Genomic DNA, 22,334 nt, shown 5'->3' on the forward strand with positions numbered 1-22,334 from the left:
CACAGGGAACATCTGTGGCAGCAAGGGCAAGATGAACAGATAAATCTGTGGAAGAAAAATTAATCAGAATTGGATGAAAATACAAAGGTAATTAATAATCCACTGGTTCAGGAAGTCCTTCAGTTGTGCAGGGTTTCTCAGAGAAGCACCCCCTAATTTGGGGGTGTCAAAAGCCTTGTTTGGTTTGGAAGGGACCTTAAATATAATCTAATTCTGACCCCCAGTGTGACTTCATGGATTTTTACTGGATATTTCTGTAACCCACCTGTGTTGGGGGTTACCTGAAACCACCACAACTGGAAACAGGAATTCCATGTCTGTTTAGTGGATATTTCTGTAACTCACCTGTATTGGGGATTACTGGACATTTACTGGATATTTCTGTAACCCACCTGTATTGGGGGTTACCTGAAACCACCACAATTGGAACCAGGAATTCCATGTCCCTGCTGGCTGCCAGGACCAAGGAGCAGGCAGTGGAAATGTACCACTACCAACACATCTTTCCTCAGAGTGAGAACAGGAACAAAGGCATCTGTCTGAAAATAATAACACTTTATTTGATTTTTTTTCTCTGTGTGTGTGTTACATTATCATAAATGTTCTCTAGTCTCAGAAAACAAAGCCCTAAGTCTGGAAAATAATGCACATACAAATCTCTTCTTACAGGTATTAAGTATACAGAAATATACAAAGATTTCTCTATTACTGTAATATATCATCAGAATGCCCCACATCCCACATTTTTACTCAGGTCCACTGTACCAGGAAGCATAAACTACAAAGGTAACAAGCAACCTGAAAAAGACATGGTTTGTATAATATAATTACAATATCTGTATATATATATATCTACAACAGTGCAAATATATCACAGCGTGCAGGCAGCAATAGTCTCTAGAGAAGCAGAATAAAATTGATTCATAGTAATGCAAATGCATTACAGAAACAAGAGACAACAATGACATATTAGATATTCAGAATATGCACACTTTAGCACGCTGATTTTAAAATCATACCTTGCATTGACTCTTGCTTTGAAAAACAAAAGAACCAAATGTTAAATAATTCAGTAACAGGTTCAAGGGCAGGATCTCACAATAAGGTCAGCTGATTCAGAAAAGGTATTTGATAAATCTTTACTGACACAGGTGAAGGCTTGGCCCCACTGCAGGACTTGTTATCTTCTTCTTTTAAGGTTTATCAGTGTAATCATCTCAAATTTAATTTTCTTTTGCCATAATTTAGGAGAATTTTTTCTATATTAAAAAAAAAAAAAACTGTTCAACAACTAATTCACATTTGGAAAGTTGGTATAATTATCACTGAGGCCAGGAAAGTTTGTTTCTGGAAGTAACAGGAGTTTGCATAATGATTACCTTAAATGGGCCACTAAAATATGCTACAACAGGGTCAAAAAAGAGACATCACAGATGCCACTGAAGTATAAAACCCCATCAACCTTTAAAAGCAGAAGCCTCCATGTTGCCTTGCAATCTGCTGAAAAAGACATTTTTAAATTTTTTTGAGTGAAGCACACACAGAGATCCAGCACGTTGGGGTTTCGGTAGCTCAAGGATGCTTCAAAATCCTCCACCTTTACCCACCCTGCACTCTCCCCAAGCAGCTCATTCTCACACCCCACTGGACAGCAGCCATGAACAGCCAGAAAAAAGGGACAAAAGCCATTGATGGGAATGGGCTGAGCTGCATGGGAGCCCCCAGGGGGGAAAAAAAAAACAAAAGAAAAAGAACCAGGAAAATCTGGATGTGTCCTGAAGGCACAGCCAGTGCAGAGAATGCAGGCTGAGCCATGGCCACGTTTTGTGCCACAGGAGACACATCCTGGCTGGTCTAAATCTCTTAAAGAAAGAGATTCTACAGCTGACAACTGCATAAAATTATCATTCTTAGTAAGATTTCAAAATAACAAAAAGACTGCAGCTAAATTTTGTGCTCTACAGTACAATTACTCCTTCAGAAACCCTAGGTGAAATACGTACAGACACAGAAATAAAGCATTAAACAGAATTAAAATGAAACTTGCCATGTTTGCAGGCTCAAAACTGAAACTTTTAGACATGTGATATGAAGAGTGCTGTGTGGGCTGACAGAAATCACTCAGTGGGATCCCCCACACCAACCCCTCTGTGGGTTATAGGAACAGGAATTTGGGAGGAGGGCGGCAGGAGTCGATCCCTGGAAATGCCACTGCCCCTGTTCCCAAATGGCAGAGCTCCTGACGGGCTCCAGTGGCACTCAGCACTCACTGAATGCACTCCCCAGAGCTGTGTGGCACTGCAGTGACCAGCCTGCCACAAGCTGTCACACAGGACATGACACAGGTGTCATTTTCTGCCTGCTTCAAGCTCCCAACAGCTTCTCACATGATCATGCATTATAAATGGATGTGCACACAGAAATTCCTGAGCGGCTGCACCCCATGGGGCTGTTCTGGTAGGAAATAAAGGAAATCCAAGGAAGGATGGAGACTATCCTTAGTGCTGTATTCACAGAAATATTTTTTACTGTCTTTTGCAGCAGTAGCCAGATTAAGTTCTAGTTTGGCTTGGGCCCTTCTAATTTCTCCTTGAATAACCTCACAGTGTCCCTGTAGCCCTGCTGGGCTGCCTGCCCTTTCTTCCAAAGGTCACACACCCTGTTTTGTTCCCTGAGCTCCAGCCAAAGCTCTCTGCTCAGCCAGACCAGGCCTTCTGCCCCTCTGGATGTCCTTTAGCACATGGGCATGGATGGCCTGCTCCTGCTGTGCCTTTAGGATTCCTCCTTAAGAATCTCTGTGTCTGCCTGGACCTCTCAGCCCTTCAGGGCTGCCTCCCAAGGGGCTCTGCCAACCCAGCTCTCAAGCACAGTCTGCCCTGCAAAGTTCTGCTGCCACCCCTCCATCTCCCCAGGAACCAGAACCTCTCACCTCAAAACCTCTCCCCAAGAACCAAAACCTCTCACTTCATGTTCACTGTGCCCAAGAGCATCTCCAACGACCCCATCACCCACCAGCCCTTCTCTGCTCACCCACAGGGCCAGTGGGGCATCACCAGGGCCTGGTTCCCTCATCAGGGTGAGGAATTACCTCCCACACAACCCAGGAACCTCCTGGATTTTTTCCTCTCTGCTGTGCTGTGTTTCTAGCAGACATTTGGCAAGTTAAAGTCTCCCACAGGAAAAAGGGCATTGATCAAAAGACTTCTCATGGAATATTTCATCTACCTCTCCATCCTGGCTGGGTGGTCTGTAACAGATTCCCACCAGGATATCAGCTTTGCTGGCCTTCCCCAATTCTCAGAACCCCAAAATCCAGCCAGCACTGTGTAAATAGGTCACCTCTGTGAGGATCACTGGGGTGGCACAGGTCAGGATGTACCACACTTCCTGACAGAAACAAGTGATTAATAAAACATTCCTTCCTGCTGAGAACACAGAGTTTGCCACAGAAGTGTGGACAGAACTGCCAATCACCTGAGACATCCAGTTCTTGGACTCAGGTTCATTATCTCCCACTTACATAACCAGCTCTCCCTGGTACATGTGCACATATTCCTCTCTTTTAATTAAAATAGGTACTTTGTGCTCCAAATTCTGAGAGCTGAAGGATTTCAGCACCAGTGTCCTTCCACTCCCTTTGACCAGATAAAGTCTGGCATTTTCTACATCCAGTTCTTTCAGGATGGCCTCTGATTTTGATCTGCAACAATGGAACCTTCTCGATTTTTAAGAGTAGGATCTGCTTTCCAAATCTTTTATTTAATTGTAAATAATAATGCCTCAAGTTATTTTTAAGAGCCTTCGGGGTTTTTCAGATCATATGCAAGTTTCCATGAAGAAAAAAAAAGAAGTGTGAAGGACCTAGAGGCTTAACTAATGCACACAGTAAGCAAAGCAACATCTCAAAACAAGTTAAAATAGAGTAAGGAGGCCAAAAGGACATTAAAGTCTTCCTGCAATCCCAACAAAAATCATACATTCAGTTTCCAAGTGAAACCTTTAGCCTCTTACACAATCTTTAGCCAGGCTGTGGCTGGTTCAAATGGTAATAGTGGCATTGATTTCAGAGAGAGTTTATGGCTCTTTATATATGGCTATAAAACTGAAGGTTTGAAAAATTGAGCATTTGAAGCCTTCAGAATCTTGCTGGCCTTGTTATTCTTCCAAGTGAAGCCTCCAGAGCTTCCCTAAGTGCTGCTCACAACAAGAGCACCTGCTCAGCCCATTAACCTGGGGTGTGTTTTGTACCAGCCTGTTAGAATTTATCTCCAAATAAAGAGAAAAAAAGCCAGCCTGAGACTACATTAAAAATCTCTGCAGTAGATGAAGACATAATTGGGATGGATTTTAAATGCTTCTGTCCCAAAGCAGTGATAAAAGAGAGATCATCAGTTAATTTGTGAGTGAGGGAGAGAAAAAATTATCTCATCTATGTGTATCACTGAGTCTCCAGAGAATTACTTCTTTACTGGGATACTACAGCCTGAAAGCATTTCTAAGAATAGTAACTTCCATCTAAATGCTGCCAGCTGAAGGCTGGAAAAAGCATATCTAACAATAAAAGGAGTGACAAAAATATTCCCAGAGCAGGAATTTTCTCAGGAACACCCGTGGAGGACCAGATTTTTGGCTGCCATAACACAACACAAATTTATAGTACAGGAGGACATGCTGGAGGCTAAAAACATAAAATGAGACAGTCTGAAACCAGAGGAACAGGCACAGACAACAAGACAGCATCCAAGGAACTCATACAGCTAAAACTGGTCTAGATGGGAGAGAGCAGCATCCTGCAAGATGTCAGTGTGGGAATGGAGCAAAGTCACCTCATCTGGAGCACTGCAGGGATTGTCAGGGTGTATTTGGTAAATGGAGCTGGTAAACACAAAAAACATCAACCCTGAAGGTGCTCAGTGCCAGGGATGTCACACTCTTTGACCTCAGCTTGGAGCACAAGTCTGTAACCCAAGAGGAATTTGGCAAATGTCTTTGCTTGCAAAAAGTGTTTGAACTGCCTGTCACAGTCACAAATATGCTGAGAGTCTTGAAATAACCAAGGCACGTTGTGCTAAAGGGATTTCAGCCTATGCCTTGTTTAAAAACTGCTCACAGCTATGAGTATTATTTGGAATAGCTCAAATTCTTTATTTCTCAAATCTGACAGCCATATAGGCTTGTACCTGCTCGTGATTATGCCTGGAAAAGCTGCAGAGCTGTACAAAAGCTTTTAGAGAAAGAACAGCAAAAAAATTTATGCAAAGAGGCCGTGCAAGGAATTTGGGTTTTTTTTCAACAGTAAAGATTGATTTTGCTTTCACAGGTAAACCTTATTTTCAGGGAAATTTCAGCCAGCCTTCCTAAAAACATGGGACTTGATTTAAAGCCTTCCAGACCCCAGGCTTGGTTCAGATATCCTGAGTTTAACAGATACATGCAGTCCGTGTCTGTATTGGTAAATCAAACAGAGCCTGGGCATGGGCCAGGAAAACTGGGAAACAATTTTCTTCCATGCTAAATGGGAAAGCTGCAGCCCAGCAGAGCCAGAGCTTTTGCAGACAGTGTTTGGGCTGTGTAAAAGTCAGTGCAGGGCCCATTCCCGTTAACCCCAGCTGTTTGAGGACTAACAGAGCTGGGCCTGGCACTATTTATTTCATGAGGATAGACACAGCCACAGAGTCTTGGAACAGTTTGTGGATTTTTGATGCTGGGGGCCAGAAGATGCACCAGGACCCTCTTATCTACCCTGCTGCCATGAGCTGCTGGGCTCCTCAAGGCTTTGCTGACATTGAGCTGCCTCCAGCCTGCAAGAGTTCAGCATCCTGATGGGAATAATGCATTTACAGAGCATTCAGGCCTCACTCAGGGGTCTGGGACACCCAGATAAATTCACAGTTCTGGCAGAAAGCTCTGCAATTTGCACAAAAGCTCACCAAAGTGTCCAACGTGAGCATCGTGGTTTCATTTTAGGCTGAAAATCCAAACCCATGAAAACTCACATCAGCTTGGAACCAGAATTGCCCCTGCCAAATTCACAGAGGTGAGATACCCAAAATAACATTTTCATTGGTGTTCACAGCAATTGATTCTCCTGCTGTGCATGGAGACTTAGGGATGAGGACAAAACTGCCTGGCACAATGAGAGCTGCAGCGTTTCAAGGTCATTTGTGTGTTTTTGGGAGGGTCCCACACAGAGGGTGTTGCAGATGCAATGAACACCTCTGGATGAGGCAGCCACAGGTGTTTTAACACAGCAGCCTATTTATTTCACTAGGATAGACACAGCCATGGAGTCTTGGAAAAGTTTGTGGATTTTGGACTGCTGGGAGCCAGAAGATGCACCAGGTCCCTCTTATCTACCCTGCTGCCATGAGCTGCTCAAGGGTTGGCTGACATTGGGCTGCCTCCAACCTGCAAGAGTTCAGCATCCTGATGGGAGTAATGCATTTACAGAGCATTCAGGCCTCTGGGACACCCAGATAAATTCACAGTTGTGGCAGAAAGCCCTGCTATTTGCACAAAAGCTCACCAAGGTGTCCAGCATGAGCATGGTGGATTCATTTTGATGGAAAAAATGAAACCCAAAAAAATCAAACTCATGAAAATTCACATCAGCTTGGAACCAGAATTGCCCCTGCCAAATTCACAGAGGTGAGATACCCAAAATAACATTTTCATTGGTGTTCACAGCAATTGATTCTCCTGCTGTGCATGGAGACTTAGGGATGAGGACAAAACTGCCTGGCACAATGACAGCTGCAGCGTTTCAAGGTCATTTATGTGGTTTTGGGAGGGTCCCACACAGAGGGTGTTGCAGATGCAATGAACAACTCTGGATGAGGCAGCCACAGGTGTTTTAACACAGCAGCCCAAGCTTTGATCTGTGGACAGCTCTTGCACTCCTTTAACAATCACTTTAGGGACAGATCCTGCTTGCACAATTTCATTAAAAATAAGCCTTGGAGTGCTCTGATTTTTTTTCAGTGGCAGGAGGTAGATCAAACAGATAATGAACAGAGCTAGTATCCCAAAATATCACAAATACTAAGGATTTAAAGACACTGCAAAAGAATATTTTTTTCAACCATTCAGTGACAGCTTGACCATGTCTAACTGCATGTGCTATCCAGTGCTGCTTCCAATTGGAAGGTTAATGCAGATTCAGAATCTGCCTTTTCCTCCTATCATTACAGTTTTCAGATATGAGACCAGCTCGACAAGTAAAGCACCAGAATTCTAAATTCAGACAGAAACAAAAATAATTACTTGAATCGCTTTAGGCTTCTTTTTAAAAAAGTATCCATATTAAAAAGATATCTTTACCTTATTAATACATTTACAGACTTTTAGCCAGAAGGGGGTAATTCTGTGGAAAAGAATTGCAAAATAATACATAGAAAACTGCAAAGATGAAATTTAAAAAGATGAGATAATCTTATTTTCTTTGCATTTCTCATTTTGCATCTCACTACCTTGTCAACTAGAGATGACATGACACTATTCTGGCCACCAGGATCCTGGAGACCTTATCCCAAAATTGGTTTTCATAAGGAAAGCTCCTGCAGCCAGGTTTCTTGTGACAGTTACACTGCATCTGCATTGATATCCTGTGGTGTAAAATTCCCTTCTATAGTTCTTCTTCCTAGTTAAAGCTAGAAAGTGTAATGAAAACATGACCCAACCCAACTGGACTGATTGGCTTAACACTGGATGTCCACTATCCCATTGTGGCTCTCCATGGGCTCGGTCAGGACAGCATCTGGCTGTCCCCAGCCTGGGGACCAGCCTGCCACAGTGAGACAATGTCAAGTGCCCTCTATTTGATGTCTAAAGTTCTCCTACTGCCTCGGTTCAGCTGCTTCTCCTTTACCTCTCTGCTCGGATTTTGTATCTGAGCACAAAATAGGCAATCAGGCGCAGAGAGAAGAAGAAAATCCCAAGAACGATGAAGTCCAGGTAAAGTTTGGCATTTTCTACGTCCAGTTCTTTCAGGATGGCCTCTGATTTTTGGAAGTGGCAGGTGTCATCTTTGTCACAGTGCAGATCTTCTCGGTCCAGTCCGTAGATGGAGAGGATGACGCCTTCGAACCCGTATCTGGAGGGAGGAAGGAGGGATTACAAGGAAAATCCTGGTGGTCTGGTGGGAAGTGCAACACAAGCCCTGTGAGAGCTCAGCTGAAACGCTGAGGGGGTCAATATTGCTCTGACACATCTGTCTTGGGGCAAGTTCTATCCCTGCTGCAATCGGGCACATCACGTGTCACGGGCATCTTATGTAAGAGGGAACAAGGGCAGGAGCTTTGCCTTTAATGCTTCCAGTTGGTGCACAGAGCAATTTCTCCAAAAGAAAAATGTTAATTCAGAAAGCAGCACGATTTCAGCTCATATTCAGAAATTTCCCATTTAAAATTGACATCATTATTTTACTTTTTTTTTTTTTTTAATAAGCCACAGGGATACAATTGTGGCTTGAAGTCAGAAAAATGTTAAAACCAGCATCAGTCTAGAACATCCCTTCTCCTTCCCTCAGTACATTTACAGTTTCACTGATAATGTTCCAAATATTTGCTTTTGCAAGGAGATAAATCATCATGGATCGAATGCTAGTGCACAGAGCAATTTCTCCAAAAGAAAAATATTAAATGAGAAAGCAGCAGCACGATTTCAGCTCGTATTCAGAAATTCCCCATTTAAGTTGACATCATTATTTTACTTTTTTTTTAACAAGGAACAGGGATACAGTTATGGCTTGAAGTCAGAAAAATCTAAAAACCAGCATCAGTCTAAAATGTCCCTTCTCCTTCCCTCTGTACATTTACAGTTTCACTGGTAATGTTCCATGTATTTGCTTTTGCAAGGACCTAAACCATCTCATGTTAGTGCATAGAGCAATTTCTCCAACAGAAAAATGTTAAATCAGAAAGCAGCATAATTTCAGCTCATGTTCAGAAATTCCTCATTTAAAACTGACATAATTATTTTGCCTTTTTTTTTTTTAATAAACTAGAGGGATAAAATTATGGCTTGAAGTCAGAAAAATGTTAAAACCAGCATTAATCTAGAATATCCCTTCTCCTTCCCTCTGTACATTCACAGTTTCACTGGTAATGATCCCAGTATTTGCTTTTGCAAGGAGATAAACCATCATGGATCTCATGCCTATGAAAGCTCCCTCTTTGTGGCTCCAGGAGACCCCACACGAGCCAGGCAATGATTTAAGTTCTCAACTTGAATTCTAAGTATTAATTCAGGGGGTGCAGTCTCATTATCTTTGATAGCAATCTGTGTAAGACCTCACTTGGCAACAAAGAGGATTTTTTTTTGCCTGGGATTTCTCAGTGCAGGGTGGGGAAATGGGGAATGGGAAAATTCCCCTCTCCTAATTTCAGCTAAAACCATTTCAGTCTCTAGTCTAAACTATCCCTCCAGAGGTTTCCTGGTGGGAATTGCCCCATCCTAAGACAGCCGAGTCAGACACAGGCACAGGCACTATAAGGTGCCTATGGATCCTAAAGCAGCAGTTTAAATTAGAGGCGAACAAATCCTGTGCCTCTTGTGCCAGTGCTACTGCAAAACTTAAAGCCAGGCCTTTATCCAACAAACCTATCTGGGATACATCAGTGAATTATACATTTTCTTCCAAAATGAGGTGCTGGCATCAATTTCTCAGTTGGTGATGCCCCCATTATTCCATACATCCACTACTACAAAATTCAGGAAGATTTCCACGCTGTGCAATCCCACTAAATTCAAAGGGACTGACATGGAATTGTGGCTAGAAAACCTGTTTCTATTTATTTCACAACATCCACAACTTAAAATGCAGAGAGAGAATGTGGTTTACATCACATGTATGAGTGTGTTTACACTCTAAGAGAACATGCTGTGAACAGTCCCTCTGGCACCCAAAATAACCAAGCAAGCAAGCAAGCAAGCCAAGGCAAACAAGCAGCATGTCCAGATGGGAGGGTGAAGGGCTCCCCAGCAGTACCTGACATAGGAAATGTAGGACATCCACTGGAGGTATGTTGGGATGGTGTCAAAGCTGACAAAAAACCCAGAGAACAGCAGGACTGGGATGGCAGTAACTGGGCCCACAAAGGTTGCCACCTGTGCAGAGAAGGAACAGAGTGTCTCTTGTCAGAAAAACAGAGAAAAAGTAAAAATTAACTTCCTCTTCTATGACTCCTAGGAATAATTCTACTGCCCCAAATTATTACTAGAAAATTGATTTTATTTTTTCTTGTGAGGGGAAGAGCAGCAGCACAGGGCTCATGCAGTAAGGCTATGCTGGTCTCCTCAGGGTAGCAAAGAGAGGGAATCAAGTGTTCTACTGCTGAAAGCTTGACAGCATCGATGCATATTGAGGTCAGAATCATCTGTGGAATGGTCACCTCAGCACATCTCCTGCCAGGAGTTACATGGCCAGCTTCCAGCCATGCCAACAGCTGACACTCTCCCTTCCTTTGCAGAAATTTGGGTTATGAGCAGCCTTTTCCTACCTTTCCTTCAACAGCTTTTTTGGACGTGTATGGAAGAACCTTCTCCTGAGCTACCGTGGAAAGTTTCCAGTTTGTGGGGATGCAGAAACACATCAGTCCTGCAGTTCCCAGGACCTGCCCAGTCTGGGATGGACAGCAAGTGAGAACCCACCCCAGGAGGGACAGGCACAGCCCCTTCAGGTGGGGCAGGACCTTCAGAGCCTCCCATCCAGGGCAGGTCTGTGCTCTGGGTTGAGGGGGGAGCAGCAAGAGCTCTGCTACAGCAAGGAACTTTCTGCCTGTCACCTCTCAACAAACATCCTGGGGACACAGCAGTGGGACAGGGAGCAGAGTTAGGGCACAGCAGAGTTCCTGTGAGACCACAAAACACCATCAGAACTGTTTTAAGTTGTAAAATGTAGCTGCGTGTGTGTATTCTATCCCCATCTGTCAGAGCTGGGGCAGTTCTCTGCTGTTCCTGGGGCAGTTTTTCCTTTCTCTCTCCCACAGCCAACCCTCCCTGCAGGAGATCTCTGCTGTCCATGGCCACTGAGTGTCCCTGCAGGGCTGATCCAATCCCAGCATCCCATGGGGAGATGCTCCGCCCAGGGGAGGAGCCAAGCATTCCTGCCTGGATCCAATCTGGGCCTGGCACAGCACAGCAGCCTTTGCCCCCTGCATTGCCAGAGGAGCAGCTTTCTGCTGCCCTGCATGGCCAGAGGGAGCCCAGGCCCATCTGCAGCAGCCCTGGAGCTGCAGAGGAAAACTCCCCCCTTGTGCAGGATCCCTGCTGCAGCAGAGCCACAGCTGGCACTGCAGGAGGGCTGAGCCCCCCTGGGATGGGGCTGGGACACCGCCTGACACACAGGGGGCAGGGACTGGCAGTGAGTTTTTTTTTTGTTATTTGTACTATTGCATTTGTATTTTTAATTTTTCTATTAAAGAACTGTTATTCATATTCCCATATCTTTGCCTGAAAGCCCCCTTAACTTCAAAAATATAATAATTTGGAGGAAGGGGGTTTACATTCTCCATTTCAAGGGAGGCAGGAGGGCTGCAGCCACCATAGAATGGGACTGCTGTCACCACCCCGACCCACAGGCTGTCAGGTCCTGTTCTGACTCTGTCAGTGGTTTGTCTTGGTTTTTTGAGGGTTTTTTTGCTTTGTTTTGGGGTTTGTTGTTGTTTGTTTGTATTATTGCATTTGTATTTATATTTTTTCCCTAATAAAGAACTGTCATTTCTATTCCCATATCTTTGCCTGAGAGCCTCTTAATTTCAAAATTATAATAATAATTCAGAGGGAGCGGGTTTACATTTTCCATTTCAAGGGAGGCAGGAAGTCTGCAGCCACCATGGAATGGGATTGCTGCCACCACCCTGACCCACAGGCTCTCAGGGCCTGTTCTGACTCTGTCAGTGTTTTGGGTTTTTTTTTTGTTTTGTTTTTTTGTTGTTGTTGTTGTTGTTTTGGTTTTGTATTATTGCATTTGTATTTTTATTTTTTCCCTAATAAAGAACTGTTATTCCTTCCCCCACATCTTTGCCTGAGAGCCCCTTAATTTCAAAATTATAATAATAATTAGGAGGAGGGGGTTTACATTCTCCATTTCAAGGGAGGCAGGAGAGCTTCAGCCACCATTGAATGGCACTGCTGCCACCATCCTGACCCACAGGCTGTCAGGTCCTGTTCTGACTCTGTCAGTGGCTTGTCTTGGTTTTTTGCTTTGTTTTGGGTTTTTTTGTTGTTGTTTGTTTGTATTATTGCATTTGTATTTATATTTTCTTCCCTAATGAAGAACTGTCATTCGTATTCCCATATCTTTGCCCGAGAACCCCTTAATATCAAAATCATAATAATTAGGAGGGAGGGGGTTTATATTCTCCATTTCAAGGGAGGCAGGAGGGCTGAGCCACCATGGAATGGGATTGCTGTCACCACCCTGACCCACAGGCTGTCAGGGCCTATTCTGACTCTGTAAGAGGGTTTTTTTGTTTCTGCTATTGCATTTGTATTTTTATTTTTTCCCTAATAAAGAACCACCACCCTTCTCCAGGATCCCTGCTCCACCAGAACCACAGCTGGCACTGCAGGAGGGCTGCAGCCACCATATCTTTGCCCGAGAGCCCCTTAATTTCAAAATTATAATAAATCATAGGGATGAGGTTTACATTCTCCATTTCAAGAGAAGCTCCTGCCTTCCTCAGCAGACACCTGCCTTTCCAAACGAGGACAAGTACCTGCAGGGATGTGGATGCTGCCCCTATGAGCAGGCCCAGGGACTGAGCCACCAGGGACGTCATGGTGCCCAGGGCGGCGAAGAGCACGAAGCGCAGCGCGTCCGAGGGCTGGGAGGTCATCCAGTACACGATGCTGCAGTAGGCCACAGGGAACATGATCTGCAAGGACAGGCACTGGCAGTGAGCCCCTGGCAGCCAGGCACTCACTGACACCCTGAGTGACACAGAAACGTGGGGGCTGTCACAGACACATTTCATGAAAAATCCTTTGTTTGGGTTTTTTCTCCTGAGAAGCTGACAGACCTCAGGAACACAATGTAAACAGTGATTATCTGCTGCTGTGGAATGCAACAGGTGCATCTGGGATTGGTCTCATGTGGTTGTTTCTAATTAATGGCCAATCACAGTCAGCTGGCTCGGCTCTCTGTCCAAGACACAAACCTTTGTTATCATTCCTTCTTATTCTATTCTTAGCCAGCCTTCTGATGAAATCCTTTCTTCTATTCTTTTAGTATAGTTTTAATGTAATGTATATGATAAAATAATAAATCAGCCTTCTGAAACATGGAGTCAGATCCTCGTCTCTTCCCTCATCCTCGGACTCCTATGAACACTGTCACAGGGGGGTTCCCATTAATCCACAGCTCTCAGCCTTTCCATGACATGACAGGTGGAGGATACCTGTCTTTCTGCTTGGGCATTTAAAAAAGGATTCCACTCCCAACCCTTCACCCTCCTATGTCTCAGACATAGTTTATGAAAAATCCTTTTGCTAGGATTTTTTCTCCTGAGAAGCCTCAGAGGAAAAGACAAACATTGATTATCTGCTGCTGTGGAATGCAACAGGTGCATCTGTGATTGGTCTCATGTGGTTGTTTTTAATTAATGGCCAACCACAGTCCAGCTGTCTCAGACTCTCTGGTCAGTCACAAGATTTTATTAACATTCCATTCTTTTCTATTCCTTTCTAGCCTTCTGATGAAATCCTTTCTTCTATTATTTTAGTATAGTTTTAATATATCATTTTCTTTTAATATAATATATATAATAAAATAATAAATCAGCCTTCTGAAACATGGAGTCAAGATTCTCATCTCTTCCCTTGTCCTGAGTCCCCACCAAACTGCCTGGAATGAGGCTTGGAGTGACTCGGGGCTGCCCCCATCACTCTGCACAGCTCCTGAAAGGTGCCTGTGCTCACCTGGGGCTGGGCTCTTGCTCCAGCAGTACTGACACAACCAGAGCACAGAGCCTCGAGCTGCACCAAGGGAAACACAGGGTGGAGAGCAGGGAAAAGGTTTTTCCAGCAAGGGTGAGAAAGTTCTGGAATGGCTGCCCGGGGAGGTGGTGGAGTCCCCATGCCTGGGTGTGTTTAACAAAGCCTGGATGTGGCACTGGGTGCCAGGGTTCAGTTGAGCTGTTGGGGCTGGGCTGGACTCAATGATCTTGAAGGCCTCTTCCAACACAGTGATTCTGTGAATTCATTCTGTGAATTCTGATTCGTCCCTGAAGCTTCACCAGACATATCTGGACATTTTCCTCACTATTCCAATGGATAAAATACCAGTACTAATCTTCCTGGCAAGAGGGTTTGTCGTTCATGAACTGAAATTATTTCTGTTTTATTGAAGAGTAGAGCATGTACCTGGAAAGGAACATCAGCCATGGTCTTGGCCAGGTAATAGGCTTTCAGGCTGTACCAGTAGTTCAGATGCTCTCTGAGAAATACTCCCATCTCAAGGGGAACTGCAGAGAACACAGATTATTCTGTCAGATTGGCAGGGTGCAATGCTGCTTCACATAAAAACAACACGAATGTTGTTGTTAAACATATAAAAACAAGATTTTTGTTTTACCCTAATAAAGAACTGTTATTCCTACTGCCATATCTTTGCCCAAGAGCCCCTTAATTTCAAAATTATAATAATTCAGAGTGATAATCTAATCCTGCACTGCTGCAGTCCCAGGGTGGGACTGAAACTCCCAGGTTTGACAGGGCAGCAAAAGTTCCAGTGATTTGTAATGAGATATAAAAGGCCAGCCCCTAGAGCTGCTCACTGTTGAGACTATGGACCAATCTACTCAGGTGATCTGAACCTCCTTTAAAGAGGATTTTTCAATTTAAAGTGGTGTCAAAACTTAAAGAACTTGGTTATTCTTTGTGGTCCAACAGGGAATCCAAACTAACAGCACTCCCAGAGCAGGTGTGAAGCAGTCCATTCTGCAGGAGTTTGTTTCTGACACCACATGAATGAGCTGATTTTATGCAGGAATCATAACCTGGAAGCCCCAGAGAAATTACTGCATCCTCCCTAAGTCCAACCACGAGCTCAGGGTATGGCTGAGCTGCACTGGGATAAGGAGAAATTCCAGTCCAGGACTGTGACACTGAACTGTCTGTGCTGGAAAACACTGGGAAAACTGAGCAGGGAGCAGTGCCACTGGCCAAGCCTCCTCCTGCTTGCACAGTGGTGCTTCTGTGGGCATAAAGTTTATCCCCCCACCTGTTTTAGAGGCAGAATCCCAAGTCAAATGCTGTCTTACACCAACCCAGACACATTCCAGCATTCCAGCTGTCGCAGACATCTTTTCATGAAAAATCCTTTCCTTAGGATTTTTCCTCCTGAGAAGCTGGGACGCCTCAGGAACAAAATGTAAACATTGATTATCTGCTGCTGTTGAATGCAACAGGTGCATCTGGGATTGGTCTCATGTTGGATGTTTGTAATTAATGGCCAATCACAGCCAGTTGGCTCGGACTCTGTCTGAGACACAAACCTTTGTTATTTCATTCTTTCCTTGCTATTCTTAGCTAGCCTTCTGATGAAAACCTTCCTTTTATTTTTTTAGTATAGTTTTAATGTAATATATATCATAAAATAATAAATCAAGCCTTCTGAAACATGGAGTCAGATCCTCATCTCTTCCCTCATCCTAACACCCCTGTGAATACCATCACATCCAGCACCCCCTCCCCGTGCTGTGACACAGCACCAGCACTCACAGGTGAGGACAGTGGGCATGAGAGCAGCAAACATGAGGAACAGCATGGAGAAAAAGAGGAACCCCGAGTTGCTGAGGACTTTCTTGGCCTCATTGCCAATGCCCAAGTAGAGCAATCCGATGAGCAGCCCAATGCCAATGTGCGAGGTGATCCTCAGGTGTGTCAGGACCTGTGGTAAGCAAAGAGTGGCATTAATCAGGGAGCCTGGGCTCAAAAACAGTGACAGTGGGGCTGAAACTGGATAGATTGCAGGAAAGGAGCGCTTAGGTCCAGAAAATCTTATATAGAAACCATTGCATGGCTTGGGTTGGAATGTCACAGACACATTTTCTGAAAAATCCTTTCCTTAGGATTTTTCCTCCTGAGAAGCTGGGAGGCCTCAGGAACAAAATGTAAACATTGATTATCTGCTGCTGTGGAATGCAACAGGTGCATCTGTGATTGGTCTCATGTGGTTGTTCCTAATTAATGGCCAATCACAGCCCAGCTGGCTCAGACTCTGTCTGAGACATAAGCTTTTGTTATCATTCCTTCTTTTTCTATTCTTAGCTAGCTGATGAAATCTTTTCTTCTATTCTTTTAGTACAGTTTTAATATAATATATATCATAAAATAATAAATCAGCCTTCTGAAACATGGAGTCAACATTCTCATCTCTTGCCTCTTCCTCAGACCCCTGTGAACACAGTCACATTGGAAGGTTAAAGATCACCAAGTTCGATGCCCTGCCATGAGAAATGTTCATTTCCTATTGGGTGACAAAAATTTTGAGCTTCCCACAAGAATTTCTTCCAGGTAATACAGGCAGGAACTGCAAATGCTGCAAGCTGAAATCTTCCTGTCTGACAATATCATGGAGCCACTGGCTCCTATTCACCAGGGGAAAAAGACTTTCTGACTAAAAGATAAATTTCCCCAGAGCAGAGGAGAAGCAGAAAAGGCATTTCAGGCTTGTGTAGACCCAAGTAACTTCATCAGGAATAAATTAGCTTTCTGTGCCTTCTCTGCAACACAGAATTCCCACAAGAGGCTTGGAAGAACAAAAGAAATAATAACATTGGGAACAACTGCAAGCCTTTAGAGTCGAGTAGGAAAAAAATATATTAAAAACAACATTGTCCTTCAATCTGTGCATCAGCAAATCAGTTACAGTTTCTCCTGATTTTAATTCATTAACTTAATTAATCCTTGTTGACAAATGTGCTTATAAAAAACAAAAAGGGAGAACAAGTTGTAGCAAAGTAAATTTTTTATCTACTGATTTTCTGTCTCCAAAAATGAAGATTTTAAGTGGTAACATTACAGCACACTGAAGTTATTATCTCTGCCATCCTGAATTTTCTGGAAAACCTAATTTTGTGACACAGCAATACAACTTCCCACTCACTTTTCAGTAGGATTAATAACTGTATAAGAGACCTGCCAGCACAGAGGGGATTTCAACTTTGGGTTTTTAGGCCAGGTGCTTCTGTGCAGAAAGCTGTCATTGACAATGGAGATGGCAGAGCTAACAGCAAGGCTGAGAGATCAGCCTCTTCCCTTTGGAATTCTGTGATAATTCATGGCTGGGCTGCTGGACAGGACCTTTGAGGAGCCTCACACCCAGCTGGACAGACCTTTATGGCCACAAAAGTTATTATAACTCATTCTTACCGAGTCCCTCATGATGGTGAGGAAAGTCCTTTTGAAGAGGATGCAGAACTGGGTGAGGCAGCTGGCAGAGAAGCTGTGGCAGCCTTCTGTGGAGGAGGAGTCCTGCAGGAACACAGACAGAACAAACCCCTTGCTCTGCAGCCCTGCTTCTCAATCACAAGAGCCCACTCACATCAGCTGAGTGTGCCCAGAGCCCCCTCCACCTAGGGAGGGTTTAAATGGGCTAAACCATGACACTCCCCCTGCAGAGTGCACAAATACCTCCTCAGAGGGCCGGTGCCACAGGAAGGGGTTCAGCTCGTGCTCCCCAGGCACGTCTCTCTTGTAGTCGGAGTCACAAATCCTCTCCCTGACCGCCCTGACCAGGCGGCTGCTCTGGTCCCCGTACTCGCCCGAGGCCACCTCCATCACTGAAACACACAACCCGGCGTCACTGCCCTGCTGGCACAGACATCTTCTCATGAAAAATCCTTTCTTTGGGGTTTTTCCTCCTGAGAAGCTGAAAGGCCTCAGGAGCAAAATGTAAACAATGGTTATCTGCTGCTGTGGAATGCAACAGGTGCATCTGTGATTGGTCTCATGTTGGTTGTTTCTAATCAATGGCCAATCACAGTCAGCTGGCTCGGACTCTCTGTCCAAGCCACAAACCTTTGTATTCATTCTTTCCTTTCTATTCTTAGCTGGCCTTCTGATGAGAACCTTTTCTTCTATTCTTTTAGTATAGTTTTAATGTAATATATATCATAAAATAATAAATCAGCCTTCTGAAACATGGAGTCAGATCCTCATCTCTTCCCTCATCCTGGGACCCCTGTGAACACCGTCACACTTTGCAAAGGTTGAAATTTCTGCTTTGCAATGGTTGAAATTACTGCTTTACATAGGGGAATTTACAAATTACTGCTTTGCAAAGGTTGAAGTTACTGCTGACCACATACAAGCCTTGTTGTTAAATCCCCAATGCACTACCAAAACCAGATTTTAAATTTTTAAATACATTTAAATTTTAAAAAATTTAATTTATCTTTCCATAAATCTTCAGAGAGATCTCCTCATCCTGGAAGTTAAATGAAGTTCAGAGGAAACACAGTGAATACAGAAAATAGACAGTCTATTTTTGTGTCACTTTCTTTTTTTTTTTTTTTTTAATTAAGAACCACACTGAAAAAACTCTCAATGCTCTAAGTTGTACTACTGGCCAAGATAAAAAGAAAACAAGCAGAATACTGACGCCACTTTAAAAAGTTACTATTAGTTACTATGAAACACTAAAGAATACACTTTATCTTTCATTTCCTGAACCTGGACTTCTAACAGAGAGAAATATGCGCTAAATTGTACCACTAGGTGGCATTCAAATTACTTTGGGAAAAAAAAAATCTGATTACTTTTATTTTGGTGCATAAATGGACAAAGCACATAAGAGTACATGCACAGAAGTATAAATCAGTCCATGGTTCCCTTTACCCTGAAGGTGATAAAAATATAAAATGATAAACTACAAAATAAATGAAATAAACCATTCAATCGGTCCTTACCAAAATCTGCTGGGTTGTGGTAGGTTGGACAATTCAGCCCCAAATCTCTCAAGTAAGGGACAAGGTTCGTTACCTTCCCACGGTAAATGCACTGACCTTGACTTAGAACATAGAGCTGGAAAACAAGAAGAAAAGAAAAAAAAAAAAAGAAAAAAAGTAATAAGAAAAAATGTGAAGTTGTCTCAACCAAGAATAACCAAGTTCTTTAAGTTTTGACACCACTTTTAATTGAAAAATCCTTTTTAAAGAAGGTTCAGATCATCTGAGTAGACTGGTCCATAGTCTCCACAGTGAAAAGAAAAAAGAAGAAAAAGAAAATAGAAGAAAAAGAAACAAGAAAAATTGTGAAATAGCATCAAAATATTTGAACCTGTTGCCTGATAACATCTCCTTGTCCCTGTGGGAAAAACAGCCTGGGGAGATCTGTCACCACTCGAAATTAACTTTGCATGGAATCACAACTAATGGAAAATTCAATGCCTGGAGCTGGAATTCTGCACACACGGCCTGCAGGACTTCAAACACATTAACACAGAAACACACTCATTGCAGCCCTTGGCACATGCTGAAAATAGGCAAGGAGCTGGAGAGCCAAGCCATCTAATTTCCACACATTGTGGATATTTTGGGCAGGGATGGAAGGAGAGCTGGGCAGAACAGCAAACAGCTCCATCACTCTCACTTTTAGCCACGATTTGGACTTTAAATAAACCTCCCTGCCAGACTGGCAATCTGCAAGAGTTTGTTCACCTGTGGTGGTGGAGGTTTTCTCTCAGCTCTCACAGCACTAATCTAAATCCTCTGACAAGACTAAAATACATTTTTTATATCTAATCCAAACACACATGGTCCACATGCCATTGTTGGCTTAGAGAGAAGTTCTCCAACTGACTTAATTTCAATTAATTTTCAATACTAAATTCAGTTATTATTATTATTTCATGTGAATTAACTCCTCAATCCACACCTGTGTATCTAGGATACACAGATCTATTGCAGACATTGACACTGCAGCTCTCCTGCTTTTATATTGCTCTAATTTTCTTCAGTGCAAGGAGCAGTGCTGGGTGAAGGCATCACAATCACCAATAATCATGATTTCACAAACCTAACAGCAAGATTCAAACATTCCACATAAATAAAGGAAACAGGCAGAGAAGAAGGAAAAAACATAATAAAGAAGTATATTTTGCTGTTATTTATTTAATTTCTTTATATGATTTGAAGCCATCATTCAGAATTATTCATGTTTTTGATTAAAGAGGTGGTTATGCCTTTTGATTAATTTTTTTTGTTTTGAGGGGTTTTGATGGTTTTTTGATTAAAAGGTGGTCATGCCTTGAAAGCATAAGCACCCTGAACTACAGATGAAGAGAAAATTTGAGAGCAATACCTGGTCAAAGAGCTCAAACAGCTTTGCACTGGGCTGGTGAATCGTGCAGATGATGGATCTGCCACCCTGGGCCAAAGCCTTCATCAGAGAGACCACCTGAAAACATGATGCACTGTCCAAGCCACTGGGAAAAATAAAACACAACAAGTTTGTTATCCACAGGCACCACTCAAAACCAGCACATACATGGTATCCCTTTATTATCCTTTTACATATTTTCTCTTTATCAGTTTCATTTTATCATATGCCAACCTTATGCTTGTACTTCTCCATCAGGCTTTTAATTAAGTTGCAAGCATGCCTGAGAATGAAAAAGAGTATTCTCAAAGTGCCTTAAGGGACTTCTGCATTTTAGGGCTGCAGATTTAAATGCTCCCAGCTTTAATGAACAGATACATATTCATAGCTTTGCCAGCCTCCTCCCAGGCTGATCACATTCATTACCAAAAGTCACATTTTAAAACGTTTACATTCAAGCAGTCTTTGCTGGAAAAATAAAATCCATGCCACAATATTTTCCTCTCTCTCTTTTCCTTCCATTCCTTCCAGTTTGTGAATGCTTTTACTTACAGCCCTACAATCCAGCAGTTTGTGTCTGCTTTAAATATTATTTAGAGCCCCACAGTCCAGCAGTTTGTGTCTGCTTTAAATGTTTCTTACAGCCCCACAGCCCAGCAGTGACCCAGGGCACCAAGAACCCAAATCAAATTATTTCTTGGCCTAATTCAGTGCTTGCAGACAACACAAAATGAGCTTTTTCCAAGAACTTAGAGGGGAATAGCTTTTCTGTAGCTCTGTTCTATTATCAAAACCATCTTTGCCTGTGTTTGATTTTTGGCCTTGCAGTACCTGGTGGGTTCATCAAAGAACATGACAGGGGGGTTGTTCACCAGCTCCAGAGCAATGGCCAGGCGCTTCCTCTGGCCCCCAGAGAGGCTCCCAGTCCTTGTGTTGGCACAGGTCAGCAAACCAAGGGCTGTCAGGATTTCCTTCACCTGGAGGGAGCAGAACATTCCAGAGTGTTGGAACATGAAAAACCTCCAGCCCCTTCGCTGATTTTCATGTTGGCTGCAGACCAGCTCACAACTTTGTTTCACCACCCACATAAAGCCTTTTTCCATTTAATGTCGTAGACATCTTTTATGAAAAATCCTTTCCTTAGGACTTCTCCTCCTGAGAAGCTGGGAGGCCTCAGGAACAAAATGTAAACATTGATTATCTGCTGCTGTGGAATGCAACAGGTGCATCTGGGATTGGCCCATATTAGATATTTCTAATTAATGGACAATCACAGCCCAGCTGGCTCGGACAGAGAGCCCGAGCCACAAACATTTGTTATCATTCCTTCCTATTCTATTCTTAGCTAGCCTTCTGATGAAACCTTTTCTCCTATTCTTTTAGTATAGTTTTAATGTAATATATATCATAAAATAAAAAATCAGCCTTCTGAAACATGGAGCCAGATCCTCATCTCTTCCCTCATCCAAGAACCCCTATGAACACTGTCACAATCTAATGTATTTATTAGTCATTTATTAGACTCAGTGTTAACAGGGTTTTTTTTCTGCCATTTACTGTTTTAACCCAAATTCTGCTTGCTTGTCCTGCATGACCTCACTCAGTGAGGAGGTGAAAAAGGAAATCAGCTCTTCTGTAGCTGTGTATTTATGGGTATGGCACTGACATCAAAAGAGCTCTGCAGCATGTGAGGGGTTCTTACACAGTGAAACCAAGAAGATTCTTTCAGTGAGCTCTGGGGCTGTCTCTGCAAGGGATCTACAACAAAACCCAGTGGTTTCTGTGGAGCAGTGACCTGCTTTATCTCATCTCCTCTCCACAGTCTCCTATTTCAAGTGCAGCCATTGATTTCAGGTGTTTTCATTCCACTCAGGGTCAATGCAGTTGTCACAGGGACTCTCAGATGTATGGGATTCCCTCAAGGCACAGCCTCAGGAAGGGCACAGCTTGTCCTAGGGCTTTTGGAGCAAAAGGAGAACAATCCCAGGCTCTAGCATTTGTTTCAGTGA

At 43.2% G+C, this 22,334-nt stretch overlaps 1 protein-coding gene across 1 annotated transcript in view; it reads right to left on the reverse strand.

The window, feature by feature from the left end:
* Nucleotides 1-540: 540 nt before the first annotated feature.
* The window catches only part of ABCG1 (ATP binding cassette subfamily G member 1), a 63,088-nt gene continuing 41,294 nt past the window's right edge, over nucleotides 541-22,334 (reverse strand). Inside the window, exons 6-15 of the mRNA XM_059494003.1 lie at nucleotides 21,157-21,302; nucleotides 20,308-20,431; nucleotides 18,915-19,029; nucleotides 17,638-17,786; nucleotides 17,377-17,478; nucleotides 15,724-15,892; nucleotides 14,365-14,465; nucleotides 12,720-12,878; nucleotides 9,989-10,107; nucleotides 541-8,092 (exon numbers count right to left, since the gene is read on the reverse strand). Coding sequence (XP_059349986.1) covers nucleotides 7,864-8,092; nucleotides 9,989-10,107; nucleotides 12,720-12,878; nucleotides 14,365-14,465; nucleotides 15,724-15,892; nucleotides 17,377-17,478; nucleotides 17,638-17,786; nucleotides 18,915-19,029; nucleotides 20,308-20,431; nucleotides 21,157-21,302 — 1,413 coding nt within the window. The 3' untranslated portion in view covers nucleotides 541-7,863. The remainder of the gene's footprint in view (nucleotides 8,093-9,988; nucleotides 10,108-12,719; nucleotides 12,879-14,364; nucleotides 14,466-15,723; nucleotides 15,893-17,376; nucleotides 17,479-17,637; nucleotides 17,787-18,914; nucleotides 19,030-20,307; nucleotides 20,432-21,156; nucleotides 21,303-22,334) is intronic.

The sequence above is a fragment of the Ammospiza nelsoni genome, chromosome 2, assembly GCF_027579445.1.
Source record: "Ammospiza nelsoni isolate bAmmNel1 chromosome 2, bAmmNel1.pri, whole genome shotgun sequence".
In the NCBI taxonomy this organism is placed as follows: domain Eukaryota; kingdom Metazoa; phylum Chordata; class Aves; order Passeriformes; family Passerellidae; genus Ammospiza; species Ammospiza nelsoni.